The 17,505-nt window shown below is 55.6% G+C and overlaps 2 protein-coding genes and 1 pseudogene across 2 annotated transcripts in view; 1 reads left to right on the top strand and 2 right to left on the bottom strand.

Annotated features, from left to right (window-relative positions):
• Window positions 1–3,727: 3,727 nt before the first annotated feature.
• LOC115305059 lies at window positions 3,728–4,763 on the bottom strand (annotated as a pseudogene).
• Window positions 4,684–9,261, top strand: RPS19BP1 (ribosomal protein S19 binding protein 1). Its single transcript, XM_029955674.1, has 5 exons — window positions 4,684–4,908; window positions 5,773–6,192; window positions 6,363–6,491; window positions 8,292–8,389; window positions 8,723–9,261. The coding sequence occupies exons 1-5, from the start codon at window positions 4,845–4,847 to the stop codon at window positions 8,855–8,857; spliced, it is 846 nt and encodes a 281-aa protein (XP_029811534.1). The 5' UTR covers window positions 4,684–4,844; the 3' UTR covers window positions 8,858–9,261.
• A 6,664-nt stretch (window positions 9,262–15,925) lies between these two features.
• Window positions 15,926–17,505, bottom strand: part of ATF4 (activating transcription factor 4) — a 2,045-nt gene continuing 465 nt past the window's right edge. The window contains exons 2-3 of the mRNA XM_029953183.1: window positions 16,920–17,237; window positions 15,926–16,834 (exon numbers count right to left, since the gene is read on the bottom strand). Of these exons, the coding sequence (XP_029809043.1) occupies window positions 16,008–16,834; window positions 16,920–17,145 (1,053 nt within the window). The 5' untranslated portion in view covers window positions 17,146–17,237 and the 3' untranslated portion in view covers window positions 15,926–16,007. The remainder of the gene's footprint in view (window positions 16,835–16,919; window positions 17,238–17,505) is intronic.

Below are 17,505 nucleotides of genomic sequence, written 5' to 3' on the forward strand. Positions count from 1 at the left end.
GGCCGCGGGGATTGAGCTAATATTAAACAAACTGTATCTTTGACCCCCACCCAGACTTGCTATCTGACCCTGGATCTCCAAGGGGAATTTCCGGCAGCTTCTTCCTGGGTATCTACTAAGTTCTTAAAATCAGTCGTGCCAAAAATGTTGTATTTTCAAATAGTTTAAAAGAATCCACTGTGTCTCTGCCCGGACCCACGATGGGGCTGCTGGGACCTGTATCTGGGCCACCACCCAGAACCCTGAAAACCCTGGGGTCACAAACACAGGCCCTCAACGGGAGTTTGCTAAGAGTGTAAAATGAATGTGTGAACGTCACCGGCCCCTCTTTCACCTGGAACCACCGCCCGGCACGGCCTGGCCGCTAGTGTGTGTTCAGCAGATGTTTGTTGAGTGAATATGGGTGGTTAATTGCAGGCCCAGTGCTGAGCCTCCCATGCAGCTTTTCATTGCACAGACCTGTGAGGGAGGCACCGTCCGCCCCCAGAAAAACCCCAGGAAGCTCCGAGAAGTGATGTAGCCTCCCCAGGCCTCCTGCTGGTAAGTGACAAAGGCTGCCTTTGAACGCAGACCAGCTGGCTCCAGGCTCTTGAGCCTTACTCTGTAGCCTCAAACCTCCCCACATGCTGATCACAAGAGCAAGAGGTCTGGTGGCTACATGCACGCACAGGTCCTAACACAGAGTGGCACCGGTCCCACAGGCACCCTGCTGCACCATGGCCCTCATTTATTTATAAACATATGGCACTGCCCTGTGCCCAGTTTTCCTGTCTGAGCTCTTTACACTCAGTCCTCACTGCAACCGTATATACATGGTAGGATTGTTATTATACTCAATTCACAGATGAGGAAACCGAAGCACAGAGAGGTTAGGTGACTTACACAAGATCACACAGCTAGTGAGTGGAAAAGCCAGAATTTGAATCAGCACAGCCTGGCTCCCGAACTCAAGCTCCCTCCAGACCTCAGGACCCAGGAACCCGGAAGCTCTGAAGCCCTCCCCACCCTCAGCGCTGGGAGGAGGGCTGGACAATACTTCTCAAAGCCTAATTCGCAGAGGAAGCAACAGCCCCAGAGTAGGAAGGTAGCTTGCTCAGGGGCACAGGGCTGCATGAACCTAGAGCATCTGCATCAGCCACCGACCCCTGCGGACGCCCCCTCCCCCAGCTCTGCCCTTGATCTGGGAAACTGAGGAGGAGTGATTGGCTGGTGAGAGCATGGTCAGGAGTGAAAGAGACTTGAGACAAAAGCTATCACCATTTAGTAAAGAAACCCCGAGAGGCTCTGAGAGGGACAGAGGAGACCAGAGGCTGAAAGGAGCCCCACTCACACATCAACTGAAAACCAGACAGGGCAGAAATGGATTCTCTCTAGAGCTCTCAGATAAACAGACTTCAAAGCCACCAAGGGCAGGAGTCGGAGGCAGAGGCGGAGGCGAGAGGGAGAGACTCAGCAATAAGGCCGGGCGTGCAGCACAGAGAAGGGAGGGCTGGACACACAGAGACTGGCAATTACCACTCGGAAAAGGCAACTGGAAATTCCATTTGGGTTTTCAATTTGAAGGTGGAGAGAGGCCAGGAGCTTGGGGGCTGGGGGGTGACCGAGGAAGAGATGGAAAGAGAGAGGACTTAGAGACAGAGAGGAGGGGGAGGGGGCACAGAGAGAAAGACAAGAGCCAGAGACAAGGGCAAAGAGACAGAGACACATAGAAACGGAAGAAAGATGGAGAGAAAGAAGCAAAAGCAGAGCACAAGGTGCCAGGTGCCCCCCAACACACACACTCACACTCACACACACTTACACTCATATATACTCACACACCCTCTTGCTCAGGATTCAGAGACCTGTGTTCTGGTCCTGCTTCCGCTATTGAAATGCTGTGTAACCTTGCAGAACACCTCACCTCCCTCTGAGCCTTTGGTCCCCCTGAGCCTTTGGTCTCCCTGAGGCCTGGTGAGGTTAAGCTGTTTCCAGGAAGGTGAGGGAGGAGACAGGGTGGTGACAAGTGGGTGAGCCGGGGACGGGAAGGCCCCAACCTCCTGGGCACCTTCCTTCCCGCCCAGACTGGGAGTGCATGTCTGTAATATCCCCTGCAAACAGGGCTGGGTGCTGACCTCCAGTCCCAGTTTCAGGTGGTTTACCAGTATTAACCTATCAGTTTCTCCTCACTCCCACCGTATTAGGGAGCTAAACCCCATTTAACAGATGAGGAAACTGAGGCGCTCTTCGTTAAGGGGCTGCCTAAGGTCACTGCAGCCTTTCTAACAATGAGTGCCCACCTGCTACCATTTACACCCCTTTTCAGACGGAGGTCTCATCTTCTGCAACCCCTCCGCATCCCCCAACCCCAGGGGAGGCGGGGCAGGGGCCCAGCCCAGCCCAGCTTGACCCGGCCTCAGCAGGCCCAGGAGGGGTGTCTAGCCCGGTCTCGGGAAGGGTGAGAGGCAGAGGCAGCGGGAAGCCGGAGCCATGTGGTGCTGGCTGCAAAGAGCCAGCTGAAGCCGAAGGGTGCCTGAGGCTGAAGGGTGCCCCATCCCACACTCCCACCCTGAGACCGGAACCTGGACGGCAGCAGCCCGGATTGCAGGTCGTGCCGTGTAAGAAAGCTGTCCTGCGGCGCCACCTAGTGGCCAAAAGCCCCTCCAGAGTCCGCTGAGCAGAGAACGCTGCAGGGAACCGCCGACCCCTAGAGCCCCTATCCGCTGGGCCGCTGGAATACACAGACCTCCTCCACCCTGGGGACCGTGTGCTGACTACCCCAGATCCGGAAGAGAAAGGGAATACGATAGAGCTTGGTTCTTTGCCCTCCTGAGAGACAGACTCACACATCCCAGAATCACCTACTCATCTCTGCCTCCCACAGGCATCCCAGACTCAACCTTCATCCATCTGATTCGTTCATTTATGGAGTCCTTCCTGTATGTTCCAGGAGCTAGAGCTATAACCCTGAACCAAACAAAGACTCCTGCCCTGGTGGAGCTTACTCGGAGGCGTAGGTGGGGAAACACACAATAATAAACATAAGAAAACAATCTACCTATTTTAGAGGCAGAAAAGAAAGAGCACGTCTGACAGTGTAACTGGGCTCCGTGACCCTCCACAGTCCTAACGGCAAATTCATGGAGTCTGATGCCAGCTAGACCACCCTTCCTGGTCATTCCTCTGCGGGCACGCCTGTCCCAGAGAAGGTACCCTGAAGGGGCCCTCCCGCCTGGGACTCTCCCCTCCCACATGAACAGCTCCTCTTTTCCTGAGACCTCTTGATCCTGCTGGCTTGTCAGGCCCCACCCTGCACCACAGCACGATTCCCCTGGGTGGCTGGAGCAGGGGTGCGGCACACACTCAGGCCAGGCTCTGAATCTTGATTCCCAGCTCAGACCTCAACACGTGCAACCTGGACAGGTTCCGTAGCCCCCCTGTGCCACTGTTTCCTCATGTGCAAAATGGGGGAGACAGTAGCTCCTACCACAGAGTTGTGGGTAGTGGGAGGTATGTGAGTTCAAGGTAAAGCACTTAGAACAGCACCTTGACACAGCAGTTGGTAGTATTAACATCTGTTTAGGTGTTCTCTCCCTCCAGGACTAGCTGATGGAGGTTAGACAGAGAGGTTCATCCAGGAAGGTCCAACAGAGTCATTTTATCCCTCACCCAATGCACAGGGCATACAAAAGGCCCTCAACCCATATTCGCTCATTTATTGAGTGCTTTCTGCATGCCAGGTACTGGACTAGTAAGTCTCCGGGGGTGGCTGCTGCTACCTTCCCACAGATGCTTCTTGCTGGTGTTTCAGCTCCTGATTCACGTCCTGAAGGTGGGCGGTCAGCTGGCGGTACTTCTGGTGGCTTGCTGGTAATCTGCACAGTCCCTTGGGCTGTCTCTACGTGCTCCTGGGCCTCCCGAACCAGCGTGCCCACCACGTCCAGCTGCTCCCGCAGCTCCCGTTCAGTCTCGCGTGCGTCCTCCGGCAGCTCATCGGTCATCGCTTCCAAGTCCCCCGCGGTCTGTCTCAACTCTCGCACTTTCTCTTCTAGACTCAGGGTCCGGTCTGCTAGCATCTCCACCATCTCCTCAGCACCGAGAGCACATCCACCTGCACCCTGAGCTCATGGATGGTGCTCCCTGCCTGGCTCAGCTCCACCTGCACACACTCCCGCTGTTGCCTCACAAATTCCAGCTCCTGGTCCTCCTTTCCACAAGCGTCTGGAGTTTCTCACATGCTCCTGCTCTGCGGAGGAAGAAAGATTCTGCATCCTCGCCAGGGCATCCTTTAGGCGGGCGTTCCACTCCTCCACCTGCTTGATCTGATAACTGGACGCCACCCCGTCTGAGCCCTTCTCTTCAATTTCAGCCTTGAGGATCTCTAAGTCAGTGGTGAGCTCATCCACGTTCTTTCAATGCCTCCACCTCCTGCTGCGGGGACTTAGCCTGCTCTTCAGCCATCTCCTTGTCCAGAGTGGCCATTGCAATGGCATCAGCGTGTCCCCCATCTCCTCCACGGAACGTTCCTTCGCCCCCACTGCCTCCTTGAGGCGTCGCTGCAGGTCCGCCTGCTGCCCCTGCATTTTGCTCTTCCATTCCTGCACCTGCACCAGCCGGATCTTATGTTTCTCCAGCTCCTTTAGATTTGCCTTGTCTTCTGCCTGTTTCAACCGCAGGGGCTCCAGTTTCTCCTCCAGGTCCCCCACCTGGGCCCTCAGCCCCTCCTCCTCCTGGGAGGGGGAAGGCAGTGGGGGTGCTGCTCCAGGAGAGGCGACAGCCGACAGCCAGAGGCGTGGTGATGATGGGTGCTGCTGGTGGAGTCTGAGCTGCGGTGCTGGGCTCACTGCTGCTCAGCTCACCTGCTGATGCTGAGCCACAGGGGCCCAGGAAGCAACCGGTCACAGCCACCCCAGATGGAGTGTGAACAAGGTGCTGTAAGAAGAGTAATGTCTAGGCCAGAAGTTCTCAAACTTTTTGGTCTCAGAACGTCTTTTTTTTTTTTTTTGAGAGAGAGAGAGAGAGAGAGAGAGAGAGAGAGAGAGAGTGAGCCAAAGGAGGGGCACAGAGAGAGGAGAGAGAATACCAAGCAAGCTCCGTGTTGTCAGCACAGAGCCCCATATGGCTGGATTCCACCAACTAGGTTCCATCCCACATACCGTGTATCACTAGTCGGAGGCTTAACTGATTGAGCCACACACGTCCCCTGGTGTCAGAAAGTCTTTAACACTCTTAAAATTTTTCAGGATCCCAGGGGTATTCTCTTTCGAATGTCCCCTCTCTGTAAAGAGAGCTTTGTTACGATTCTTTTCTGCTCTTATACTTTAATAAACTTTTGCCTGCTGCTGAAAAAAAAGGAAAAAGAAAAATTCAGGATCCCAAATAGCTTTCTAACGTGCAAATACCTATCGATATTTACCATATTAGAAACTAAAACTGAGAAGATTTTAAGTTTCAAAATTTAGTAGTTGATAAGTTTTAATTCGTTTTTTTTAAAAAAAAAGCAAATTCATTGCATATTATAAATAAAAGGACGTGGGGGCCAGTGACGTTGCCATAGATTCTCTTCTTCACTGCTTTATGGTAAGTAAATGTTTCTAAGAAAAACAGTTGTATTTTCCAAAGTAAAACAAAATAACGGGTAAACGCTGATACGGTTTGGCATTTTTGCAAATGTCTTTAATATCTGACTTAATGGAAGACAGCTAGATTTTCATGCTATGCTCGACCTGGGCGATAGGCTGCTTTGGTTGAAGCATCTGAAATATAATCCGGTTGCACACTTCCCTTTTTCAGAAAAATACAGTCGGGACACTCCGTTCCACCCCCGACCTCGCGGACCACGGAGCTGCGGAGGCTGGACCAACCAACCTGGGCTGGTTAAGGACCGCTTCGGGGAGGAGGCGTGGCCTTGGACGCCTAGGACTGGTTGGGTTGGGATTGGACAACAAAGGCGTCCTTCTGCAGGTCGGCCCCGCCTCCGGTTCCCGCCCCAATTTCCTCTCAGTAGTAGAGTGGCAACCCCAAACGCATGCGTCCTAAAGCCGGTGGGCACTTCCGCCCGCCCACTCCGGAACCTCGGTTCTCGCTCGGGTTTCCGCGGAGAAGACCCGGGCGGCCAAGGCGGAAGTATTGTGAGCGTGTGGGCGGAGCTTCGTGCGGCCATGTCGGCGGCCCTGCTGCGGCGGGGCCTGGAGCTGCTGGGAGCGCCAGAGGGTGAGGAGGGGCTGACCGGGGACTTGCAGCGCGGGCGGAGGGGCGGCAGGAGTGGGGGGCTGGATCCCGGAGGGTACGACGGAACGATCCCAGCCAGGCTTGGCTCCGGTGGGTTGGAAACCCTGCGCGCCCTCCGAACTGGGTCCGTGCCTCTCCCTCTTTCCCTGCAGCCCCCCAGGCCGCGCCCGGCCAGGCCAAGCCGAGCGGGGCTCCGGTGAAGCGGACCCGGAAAGCGAAGGCTACCCAAGCCCAGAAACTGCGGAACTCGGCCAAGGGAAAGGTGCCCAAGTCGGCGCTTGGTGAGCTCGGGAAGGGGGCTGCACCCTGGTGGAGGGGGCGCTTGAGGCTGAGCTTGGAAGGGTCACCAGGCATTGCCAGAGCACCCAGTGTGTGCCGGGCGCGGAGCGGGATCCCGGGAAGACGGAGGGGAACCAAACACATCTTCCCGGGAAGTGTAAGAGTGAGCCGGGGGAAGAATGCTCTAGAGAAAATCGCTCACGCGGAGTTTGGAGGAGGTTTGTTGCTTTGAGGTTTTGCAAGAAAGAAGCCGGATAAAGGTGACATAGTGAACAAGGGTCAGAGGTGGAGCGCTTTACAAATAGTTAATATTCTGTGGGCCTGGGGCTGTTCTAAACCCCGTATAAATAAACGGTCACTCGCTTGACTCCTTACGTAACCCTGTGAAGTCAGTACTGTCACCGCCCCCATTTTTCAGAGGCAGAAACAGGCACCTGTCCAGATGGTAGGTGGTAACCAGGCAGTGTGTCTCCGGAGATTTGCTCTCCCCTACTCGGTTCAGAGGGAGGCAGTGTGGCCTGGGCAGCTGGGATGGGCAGACAGTTGGGCGGGGATAGGATTTGGTGGAAAGGGAGCGTTGATGGGCTTCAGTGGTGAATTGGGTACAAGGATGGAGGAAAAGGGAGACACCGACCTCACAGAGCCTCGTTTCTAGTAGAGGATCCTGGGGGATAGGATTCCCCTTAAGGAGACAGACTCGGGGAGGGACGGGTGTGGGCTGGATGGTGGGGTATTCTGACTTGTGGCAGCGCTTGGTGAGTGCCTAGTGTGCCTTTGAACCCCTGGGGCCTGGTATAGAAAAGATGTTCAAGTATTTGTTGAAAGAACTATGAATTCCCAGCAGGAAACAGAAGCGTAGGATGCCAAAGGTCATCTCCTTTATTTAGCCCAACCCTTGTCCCACCAACCTGTCACGGTACCTCACTGGTGACCAGAGGGCCCTCGAGCCTCAGTGGCCAATCTAAAGCACCTCTGTGCCGCCTTGGTGTGAGCTTCATCATCTGTTGCCTGGGTTATTTCAAAAGCCTCCTAACGTTCACCCCATCCCCCACCCAGTAATTTTGTTCTCACCACAGGGGACAGAGTGATCCTGTGATATAAGTTGGACCTGTCTGTCCTCTGCCCCACACCCTCCAGTGCCTTCCATCAAACTTGGTGGCTAATGAGACCCCACGGGGTCTGCCCCCTCTCCAGCTTCATCTCCTCCTGCTCTCCCCTCCCCGCGCCTGCCATTTTCTGTTTTCCGATCACATTAATCACACTTCTTCAGTCTTTTGCACGGACTGTTCCCTCCATCTAGAATGCTCTTCCCCCAGATACCCATAGACTCTCTCTCCAGTACTTGCTAAAACGTCATTTCCGCGAGGCCAACCCAGACCCTCCTATTCAGAATTGCAGCCCTCCACCCCTGGCATTTCTCATTTGTCTTTACTGTGCTGTTTTTCTTCATAACGTGTATCACTCTCTAAAATACTGTTTACCTTGTTTACCGTGTCTCTTTGCTCTGGAGAGTAAGCTCCCTGAGGGCAGGCAGGAGTTCTGTTTTCTGCTGTATGCCCTGCACCTAGAACAGTGTTTGATATAAGTCTCAGGACTTATTTGTTGCATAAGTCACTTGAGCATCTGGGAGCCATGGGGGTTGGGGGGAGGCTTCTAAAGGACCTGTGTGGAGAGTGCCCTAGGGAGGGGACACAGGGCCTTTGGCAGGGCTGGTACGGAGGTGGTGAGGAGGTACCAGGGGGGACCCAGAGGCTTCCAAGGAAGTACATCGGGAACGGTGCCTGTCTGCCTGCCCTTCACAGCCGAGTTCCAGAAGCGACAGTGCCGAGGCTGCCTCGGAGTAAACCTCAAGTTTATGACCAGTGCAAGAAGTCCAGTGGCCGAGTCGGTCACCCAGAAGGTTTGTCAGAGGGGTGGATGGTAGGCGGGGACCTGGGAGGGGAGAGCCATCAGAGTCTCTGCCCTGAGAGGTTGGGCCCCCGCTCTGGAAGGCGGGGAGCAGAGCAGGGCTGCTGGGAGGCGGGGCCTGGCCTGACTCCCTGGTTTCCCTCGAGGGAGGGCCTGGGTTGCTCCTCTGTAAGTGAAAGACGGTGCCCCGCCTCCCAGGACAGCATGAGGGCCCGGGGAGAGGGTGGTACTTGGTCAGCCGCGCTGCATTGTGCAGCTCCAAGGGGCAGTCCTTCACGCGCCAGGAGTCACCATCCAGGGTCCCCTGCCTCCCCCCCGTCCCTAGATTGTGTGCCAGAACCGGGGCCGCAAGGCCTGTGACCGGCCCGCGGCCAAGACGAAGAAGAAGAAGAAGGCGGAGGGCACCGTGTTCACCGAGGAAGACTTCCAGAAGTTCCAGCAGGAATACTTCGGCAGCTAGGCTCCCAGGAGGACGCAGTGGGAAAGGCACTCAGCCCCAGTCTCCTCCTCTGACCTCACAGCCTCTGCTGGCCCCAGGACCCTGCCAAGCTGCCGACGTGGCGCAAGGACGCCTGGGGGCTTGAGCCAAGGCAAGGTGGCTAGAAAGGGCGGGAGCGGGAAGCCTGGGGAGGATGCTCGCTCAGCACAGCTGACTTCTGCAGGGAGAGGCCATCTACCCACCAGAACACGTGTGACTGTTTGCTTTGTTCTGGCCCGAGCAGGGCCCCTGGGCTGTTTGCTCGGAGGGGCCAGTCACGAGGCCCTCGGGGCCACACGTCTCCGGGTAGAAGAGGGGCTGCCGGGCAGGCTCCTGGGCTCTAATAAACGTGGCCCAAGAGCCGGGTGTGCTGCCGGCCTGCCTCATGGGGTGTCTCCCGTCTCCTCTGTCACCAAGGGGGCCTTTCCCCATCACCCATGGTTCTCAGAGCTCCGGGTCACAAGCCCTCCAGTCCGGGGTGCAGGGGTGGCTCAGTCACTTGAACTTCAGACTCTTGATCTTGGCTCAGGTCATGATCCCAGGGTCCTGGGATCGAGCCCCACATTGTGCTTAAGATTCTCCCTCCCCTTACCCCTCTCCCCTATACACACACTCTCTCTCTCTCTAAAATAAATTGTTAAAAAAGGTCCTCCAGTCCAGCCCCAGTGCAGGCCCCCCGACCCCCGAGAGCATTCACCCAGCATCTGCTGATGTGCCCGAGATGAATCCCCCTCCCTTGGAGGTGGCAGCCACAACGGGGGAGCCCTTGAGAAAAAGTAGCACCGCGGCAGCTGACTCGGAGTTTAGGCAGCAGGAGTGCGACTGCCCTGTCGCCCGAGGCTTGTACTCTTGTGGGGGGCAATCAGAAGGGACCTCAAGAAACGGCTTCACACTGAAGTCTGTGCCCAAGCAGAAGGTGGGACCGGGGCCGCGCCACCAGCGAGGGCAGGCTGGACCCTCTCGGGCAGGCGTGCGCATGTTGAGCAAGCACGAGTGAGTGGGTGTGCTGACCGGATGCGTCTTCAGGGTGGAGGGGACAGTGCTGGAAGTCCGGGGGCCTCGCTCTGGAGCGGTCGGGGACCTCATGGGGAAGAGGCCCTGGATGCCTTGGGGCAGCTCTGTCCCGCACTCTGCTTGTCCTGCATACAGGGTCGGAGGTCATGTCCAGCAGAGGACTTGAGAAGGCCCCCTGTCATCTGGGGACCCACAATCTGCCAACCCAGCATGGGTGCTTCTGTCCAGAGGAGAGAGGGTTCCACACCCCGCACACTGCCGCCCCCCCAGGGTCCTGGTTATTAACTGCCTTTCTGTCCTACGTGGGGACAAGCAGGGGCCACAGACCTGCCTGAGGCAGAGCTAGAGCGCATGCTGCGTGCAGGTGGCCTCCATCCCAGCCGCAGGAAGCAGGCCAGGAGGTTAGGGGCGAGACAGAAGGGTGCTGTTGCTCCCAACCCTTATCAGCCCCCTTTTCCTCAAAGGAGCTTGTTCACAGAGGGAAAGATGGGTGTTCCTCACATTCTCACGCCTGCCTGCTGAGCTTCAATGATGCCCATGGGAGGAGAGAGGCGAACTTGCATATCCTTGGAGACCCTTTCCCTTCATCTTTTCAGCAGCTCAGCAAGAAGCTGGCTCAGCTGTGCAAGCACTGGCTCAGGCTCCCTGGGAAGAGGGGCTGGCCAGCCACTGACAAGGACACACCTGCTGTTCCCTAGTCACCCTCAGGTGCCCCATTGTCAGTGCCCAGGTGACAGGCCTGGTTCAGCGGTCAGGGGTGGGGGGGTCTGCCACTTCTCTGCTTGTGGACTTCCCAGTAGTTCTGCTTCCTCTGTGCCATGTGGCACTTGTGAGGTGGGAGTCCATGCTCCCCCTGAGTGACCAAAGCCAGTGTGCTCACCTCTTAGATTCTGGGCCACCAGGTCAGGGGAGGACTCTGGGATCTATTTAACAGTCACTGGACAGTTTTGGTGCAAGCAATCAGAAGGTGGCAGAGAGCCCAGGAGAGGCTGGTAGGGGCACTGGAGGAGGGAGGACGTGCCACCATTGCGGGGGGTGGGGTGCGTGTGTGTGTGTGTGCGCTCGGGCAGGAATCATGGATGGGGGTTGCTGGCTGTGAGCTCCAGGACCTGGTGGTTGGCATCAGCTGTCACCAAGGGGCCTTTCCCCATCTATGGTTCTCAGAGCTCTGGGTCACACACAAGTCCTCCAGTCCAGGAGCTCAGGGGTGGCTCAGTCGTTTTGAGTGTCTGACTCTCGATCTCAGCTCAGGTCATTGTCCCAGGGTCATGGGGTTGGTTGCTCAGCATGGAGCCTGTTTAAGATTCTCTCTCCCTCTGCTCCTCTGGAGGGACAGGGCTCAAATAAGAGGACACTGAGTTGCCACATTCCCACCAGGGCTAGAAAGACCTGGAGGAGGAGGCCTTTCCCAGCTGAGACGTCGTGAGCGGATACAAAGCGCCTGGAATCATTAGTGTCCCACGTGGTTTGGGGCAGCTGACAGATTTGGACCAGGCTCAGTGCAGGGACTCACTGTGGGAGGGCCCCAGCCAAGGCTCCCTGTGGTTTCCACGGCGGGGTAGGCTGTTTGAGCCACCTACACTTCCTGTTCCTTTATGACTGGAAGGGTTGGCCCATGGGCCAGGTGCGAGGGGGCAGGACTGCCATGCAGGGCCTCACGAGGGCCCAGCCACAGGCCTGCCCAGAGCTGTGTGGACATAGGGTTGGGTTCCAGCAGGAGCTGGAGCTGGCTGGGTCCCCATCAGGTGACTTCTGGCAGAGCAATGACGGGGCGGGGGGGGGGGGGGGCCCTCCTGAGAGAAGGTGGGACCGAGGCACTCACATCAGGTGCCCATTTGTGAGTTTGCCGGCTTTCTTGGGGTGCCTCCCCACTTTCTACATCCGCAATTTTTCAATCCTTTGAAGGCCAGAGACCCATCCCTCTGGGCAGCCTGCTGGCACCTCCCACCCAAGAGTCCCTGCTCCTTCCACTGAGGTCCCCCAGGCTCACACAGTCCTGAGTCCTGGAGCTGTCACTTTCTACCTGGTGTGAGCATCCACCTGCTGACCCCCCACCTGGGCTGAGCTGCCTTCCCCTCACCATGGGGTGCCCAGCGTGGGTGTGCTGGCGCTCGGGGCTTCTGTGGGGGCTGTCTGTCTCCAGCTGGACTTCCTGCTGGACTTCCTCCTGGCCTCCGGCCTCTGAGTCTGCTGCCTCCCCACCGTCCCCACCTGCACTTCAAAGAGGAGCTCCGCGGCTGGACCGGTCTTCCGCCAGCATCCAGGGGTTGCAATGAAACCCCTGCGCCTCCCCTGGTGTTCTCTGTCTCGGGAAATGGAGGCCATCCTTCTGGTTGTGCGGCCACCATTTTGTCTCCCCTGTCACACCTCTCATTGGAGGCTGACTTGCTTGAGCTGCAGAATCTCTCCAGGCCCTGACCAGCTCTCCTCACCTGTACTGACCTCAGCCCAATTCCCTTTCCCTGCCCACCTGCCATTCACAGGCCATCAGAGGGACCCTCCTCAAATGGCAACCAGTGTTATCACTCCTGCTCCAGGGACCCCCCAAGTCACCAGAGGAGAATCTCAAGTCCCATCAGGGCTGCTAGGCCCTCTGCCATGTGTGCCCGCCACAGGCACACTCCCACCCTGGGCTCGCTCACTCCCGTCTCCTGCCAGCGTCGCCTCCCTAAAGACCCATCTTTAATGGGCAGATGCCCCCACCCCAGCACTCGGCCTGCCCAAGCCCATCTCGTGTTACAGGTCTTATTTTTTAAGATTCGATTTTTAAGTAATCTCTACACCCAATGTGGGGTTCTAACTTATAACCCTGAGATCAAGAGTCACATGCTCCACCGACTGAGCCTGCCAGATGCCCAGAGATGTTTTATTCTTACTGGCGGTCTGGTCTCCCTCACCAGAACAAGACGAAGATTTGCGTTTGTTTTCCTCACCACCGAATCCTCAGCACCCAGAACAATGTCTAGCCCATGGTGGGTGCTCATGAGTTGTTGGAGAGAAACGTGAAGGCCGTTTCCTGACCTCCAGGACCTGTGGGCAAAATGGGCTGGAACTAATGGCTCCTGCCTTGGTAGAGGCAGCCGAGGACTTGGCTCTGAGCCAGGAGCACCCAGCCCCACTGCACCAGGGGCGGAGCCCAGCCCTGGGGCTGGACCTTGGCCTCAATCCCACCCCGTCCCTGCATCATTCCTCTGTGTGGCGCTCTTAAGCCCTGAGACCCCATGGGGCCTATCTGTACAGGCCTCTGTAATTGTCTATTATACCAGCTGCCCCGGGCCACCTGAAGCCTTACCTCATTAAAAAAGGTGTAATCATAAGATCGTCCTCACAGCTCCTAATGGAGGATTACGTGCTAATAACCGGAAAGCTCTCAGAGCCAAGCGTCAGAACTCTTAGTAACTATGAGCAGTAATCATTATTACTTGCCAGGCACTGTTTTAGGTCCTGGAAATTTGGGAATGAACAAGACAGCAAGATCTCTGCCATCTCTTAACATTGTAGTTGGGGAATAGGAAATAAACATGTGAGCAAAAAGGTAGGGTCATGGAAAATAACAGCTAAGGCAGAGGCTAGGACATTTGGAAAGCCTCTGGGGTGACCTAGGAGAGAGACCTGCATGAGAGAGAAGGAGCTCTGGAAAAATCTTGCGGAAGGAACAGCAAGTGCAAACGTCCTGAGGGAGGAATGAGCTTAGCAGAAACTTGTGGGAAGGCCCCTGTGGCTGGCGCACAGCAGAGTGAAGGACGACAAAGTCCAAGTGCGGTCCCTGGTCTGAGGCTACAGACTCTACAGGGGCCTGGGAAGGGGCATAGGCCAGCATCCCCGCCTTAGGCCTTAAGGCTGCACTGCCCTTCAGGGCACCCCAGGAAACGCTTTCCCTTCTGTCCAGTGGGAGAGGGGGCCACTGTCTCCAAGGGCAGGGGGTCCCACTGGATGCGACAAGGTGGCTGGGTCACTTCCAAGGCTGTGGTCTCTCTCACCTCTCAATTCTCCATGTCCCCCCCCCCTGCACCCACCCCACATGCCTCAAGCTGGGACAGCTGCCCCATGGCACCAAGCATAAAAACTGTTGGGGGTGGACAGAAGCAAGCATTGTAGTCGTAGATTTTCCCTTCCTATCTTGGATTTAAATTGTCAGGTCACAAAACCGAAGTGAGGCATAGAGCAGGGGTCACAGGTGACAGCTGTGCTCACATGGGGGCCTTTGGCAGTGGCCATAGGCTCCCCACTCCCCTTCAGCTCCTCACCACATGGGGGAATGGACGTTAACAAGGCCTCAGATGTGCACCCACACATGCGTTTGCTGAATTACCAGTTTGAGTGTCCCTAGGTCCCCCTAAAATCCTACCTGTACGGAATTATGGAACCATATCTTTTAAAAACATACCCTGTGGAGTCAGGCTACCTGGGTTTGAATCCACCTGGTAGCCGGGGAAGTTACTCAGCCTCTCCAAGTCATCATTCCCACATCTGTAAAATGGGATACATAATCCTTATGAAAAAGCTTTTGGGGGCACCCGGCTGGACTCTGGACTTGACCTCAGGGTTGGGAGTTCAAGCCCCACGTTGGGTGTGGAAACTTAAAATCTTTTTTTTTTCTTCTAAGTTTTATCTATCTTGAGAAAGAGAGTGCAGGGGAGGGGTTAAAAAGAGGGAAAATCCTAAGCAGGCTCTGCACGAATGCAGAGCCTCAATAGACTAGGGTCTCGGACCCACAAACTGAGATTAAGACCTGAGCTTAAATGGAGTCAGACACCTGAGTCACCCAAGAGGCCCAAAATCTTTGACGGCATTTTGGGGGCACCTGGGTTGCTCAGTTAAGCGTCCGGTCATGATCTCGGTTTGTGGATTTGAGCCCCGCATCAGTTTTGTACTGATAGCTTAGAGCCTGGAGCCTGCTTTGGATGGTGGGTCTCCCTATCAAAAATAGACATTAAAAAAATTTAAGGGGGAACCTGGGTGGCTCAGTCGGTTGGGCATCCGGTTATCCGGTTTCAGCTCAGGTGATGATGTCATGGTTCATGGGTTCAAGCCCCACATTAGGCTCCGTGTTGACAGGTAGCTGAGAGCCTGGAGCCTGCTTCAGATTCTGTATCTTCCTGACCCTCCCCTGCTCACTGTCCCTGTCTCTCAAAAATATAGAAAAAGCATTAAAAAAATAATTTAAGGCACTTTGGGAACACCTGATTGGCTCAGTGGATTAAGCATCCAACCTGGGCCTAGGTTATGATCTGTTTGAGCCCTGCTTCTCTCAAAAAAACTTCCTGAATAGAACTGTTTTAACATTAGTGTGTAGCTGAGTGGATGCTGTTCAACCAGGAAATCCCCACATACTTAGCTGCAGTTAAGCAGCTTCGCTGGGGCTGGGATCTCGCCTGTGAATACCTAGCTGGGTGGTCTCTGCAGAGAAAAACATGGGGAGAGCCCCCAGCCTTTCAGGGTACTCTACAATCTCAATACAGACCGGAACCAGGCCCAAGTTTGGTGCCTCAGAGTAACGCCCTCACTTGGGTCACTGGTTATATCCCAACACTAGGTGTTAGGAAGGGGAGGGAAACACGGGGCACCTGTTTCCAAATCTTTCAAGGGGCAAAATGTCAAGAGCCTGAAGCTCCTTCATGCACGTTTCCCTTTTGAGTTATCCCAGACCTGTGAGAATAGACAGGGCTCAAACTGCTATTCAGATAAAAACCAAGACTCCCTGGAGAGCTACATCACGGGACAAAGGGTGGTCTCTGACTTCAGATGCACAGGTGGCAACAGAGTGTGGTGTCCTGACACCCGCCAGTCCAGCTCTGGCCAGAACTTCAAGCCACAGGTCTTCCAACTCCCAGTTGGGAAAACCCAAGACCCACTTCTCTGGGTTCTGACAAGAGGCCTCTACAGAACCGTAGTTAGAAGTGAAACTCACAGGTGGGGCCTTACTGCTGGGGGGGGGGGCTGGGGGGCTAAGGCGACAAGAGTGATCCAACCCCCAGGCAAAGGCCAATGAGGCTGCCTTACCTGAAATAAGCAAACAGGCACAGCTCACAGAAATACTTTCACTACAAAATAATTTATTACAACACAGCTGCAGCACAAGCCTATGTACAAGCACGCTCCCCTGATGACTGACTGACTAGGGGACCCTTTTCTTCTCCCTGGCCTTCCGGACCTCTTCTATCAAATCTTTCAGATACTGGATCTCCTTGGCCAAAGAATCTGCCCGCTCTTTCAGAGCCTCATTCTTCTTTTCTAGCTCTTTACATTCGCCAGTAAGGGCCTCCTGCTCAGCCCTCTTCTTCTGGCGGTACCGAGTGGCTGCCGTCTTGTTCTGCTCCATTTTTTTCAGCTTCTTATCCAATTTCTCCACCTTTACTTTTGCTGTGGTTTTCTCTCCGGGAGGATCATAGGGTTTGGGGCGGGAAGAACCACAGAGGGAACATGGAGACAGGCTCTTATTTGGAGAGCCCCTTGAAGTAGATGGGCTATGCTGGGGGGACCCCAGGTAGGACTCAGGACTCATACAGATGCCACTGTCATTATCTGAGGGGGCATCCTCCTCCTTTATGCACTGAGGGACCATGAGAATATAGGCAGTAGAGTCTGGCTTTCTATCTCCTTCGGAGATATCCACCTCACTCCCTAGCTCTAAACTAAAGGAATGATCTGGAGTGGAAGACAGGGCCCCAGGGGACAGAGGAAGAGATTGCAGGAAGGTAAAAGGGGCAACCTGGTCTGTTTTGGGTAAACTTTCTGGGAGATGGCCAATCGGGTTCATGGTCTGGGGGGGCTCCTTATCAGTCTCCTGGACTAGGGGGTCAAAAAGATCACATGTGTCATCCAAAGTGGCCAAAAGCTCATCTGGCATGGTTTCCAGGTCATCTATACCGAACAGAGAATCAAAATCAAACTCCTTCAGATCCATTTTCTCCACCATCCAATCTGTCCCGGAGAAGGCATCCTCTGCAAAAGATCGAAAAGGAGTCAGACACACAAGGCGGCAAAGCTGATGGTCAGACGCACCAGGAGGCCAAGGACTCCCACTTACCCTTGCCGTCTGAGGCACCGACCAACCCATCCACAGCCAGCCATTCGGAGGAGCCCGCCTTAGCCTTGTCGCCGGAGAACCCATGAGGTTTGAAGTGCTTGGCCACCTCCAGGTAATCGTCTAAGAGACCCAGGCTTACTTCAGCCCCCAAACCCGACTGGTCGAAGGGGGACATCAAGTCCCCCTCCAACACCTCGCTGCTCAGGAAGCTCATCATCTCGGCCATGTTGCGGGACTTTACTGGAATCGAGGAATGTGCGTAATTCGAAGAGGTCTTTGTCGGTTACAGCAACGCTGCTGCTGGATGCCGTGAAAAGCCTGAAAACACACCAGAAACCAAATCCCGTTGGAGACCAGCCGGGCCCAGAACCTCCATCTCTTCATCCTGGAGCGAGGTTGGCCAAACTGAATTCCACTCGGGAGTAGAGTATCGAGAACACGTGGCCCCAGAGCCATCGCGAACCACCCCCCCTTCCAGGTCCAGTCAAACCGCACAAGATGGACGCCGTCGGGGTTGGGCCATTCCTCCACCCGCCGCCAGAGGAAGGCGCGCCACACGCTCCATGTCCAAATACGGCCCCGGCCG

This window comes from Suricata suricatta, chromosome 10 (assembly GCF_006229205.1).
Source record: "Suricata suricatta isolate VVHF042 chromosome 10, meerkat_22Aug2017_6uvM2_HiC, whole genome shotgun sequence".
Taxonomy (NCBI): Eukaryota; Metazoa; Chordata; class Mammalia; order Carnivora; family Herpestidae; genus Suricata; species Suricata suricatta.

Bases quoted from the DNA above. Each gene is read 5' to 3' on its own strand.
- RPS19BP1 (XM_029955674.1), top strand. From the start codon at position 4,845: ATGCTGAGCCACAGGGGCCCAGGAAGCAACCGGTCACAGCCACCCCAG. The intron at 6,492-8,291 runs GTGAGCTCGGGA...TGCCCTTCACAG, and splicing joins GGTGCCCAAGTCGGCGCTTG to CCGAGTTCCAGAAGCGACAG. The intron at 8,390-8,722 runs GTTTGTCAGAGG...CCCCGTCCCTAG, and splicing joins CCGAGTCGGTCACCCAGAAG to ATTGTGTGCCAGAACCGGGG.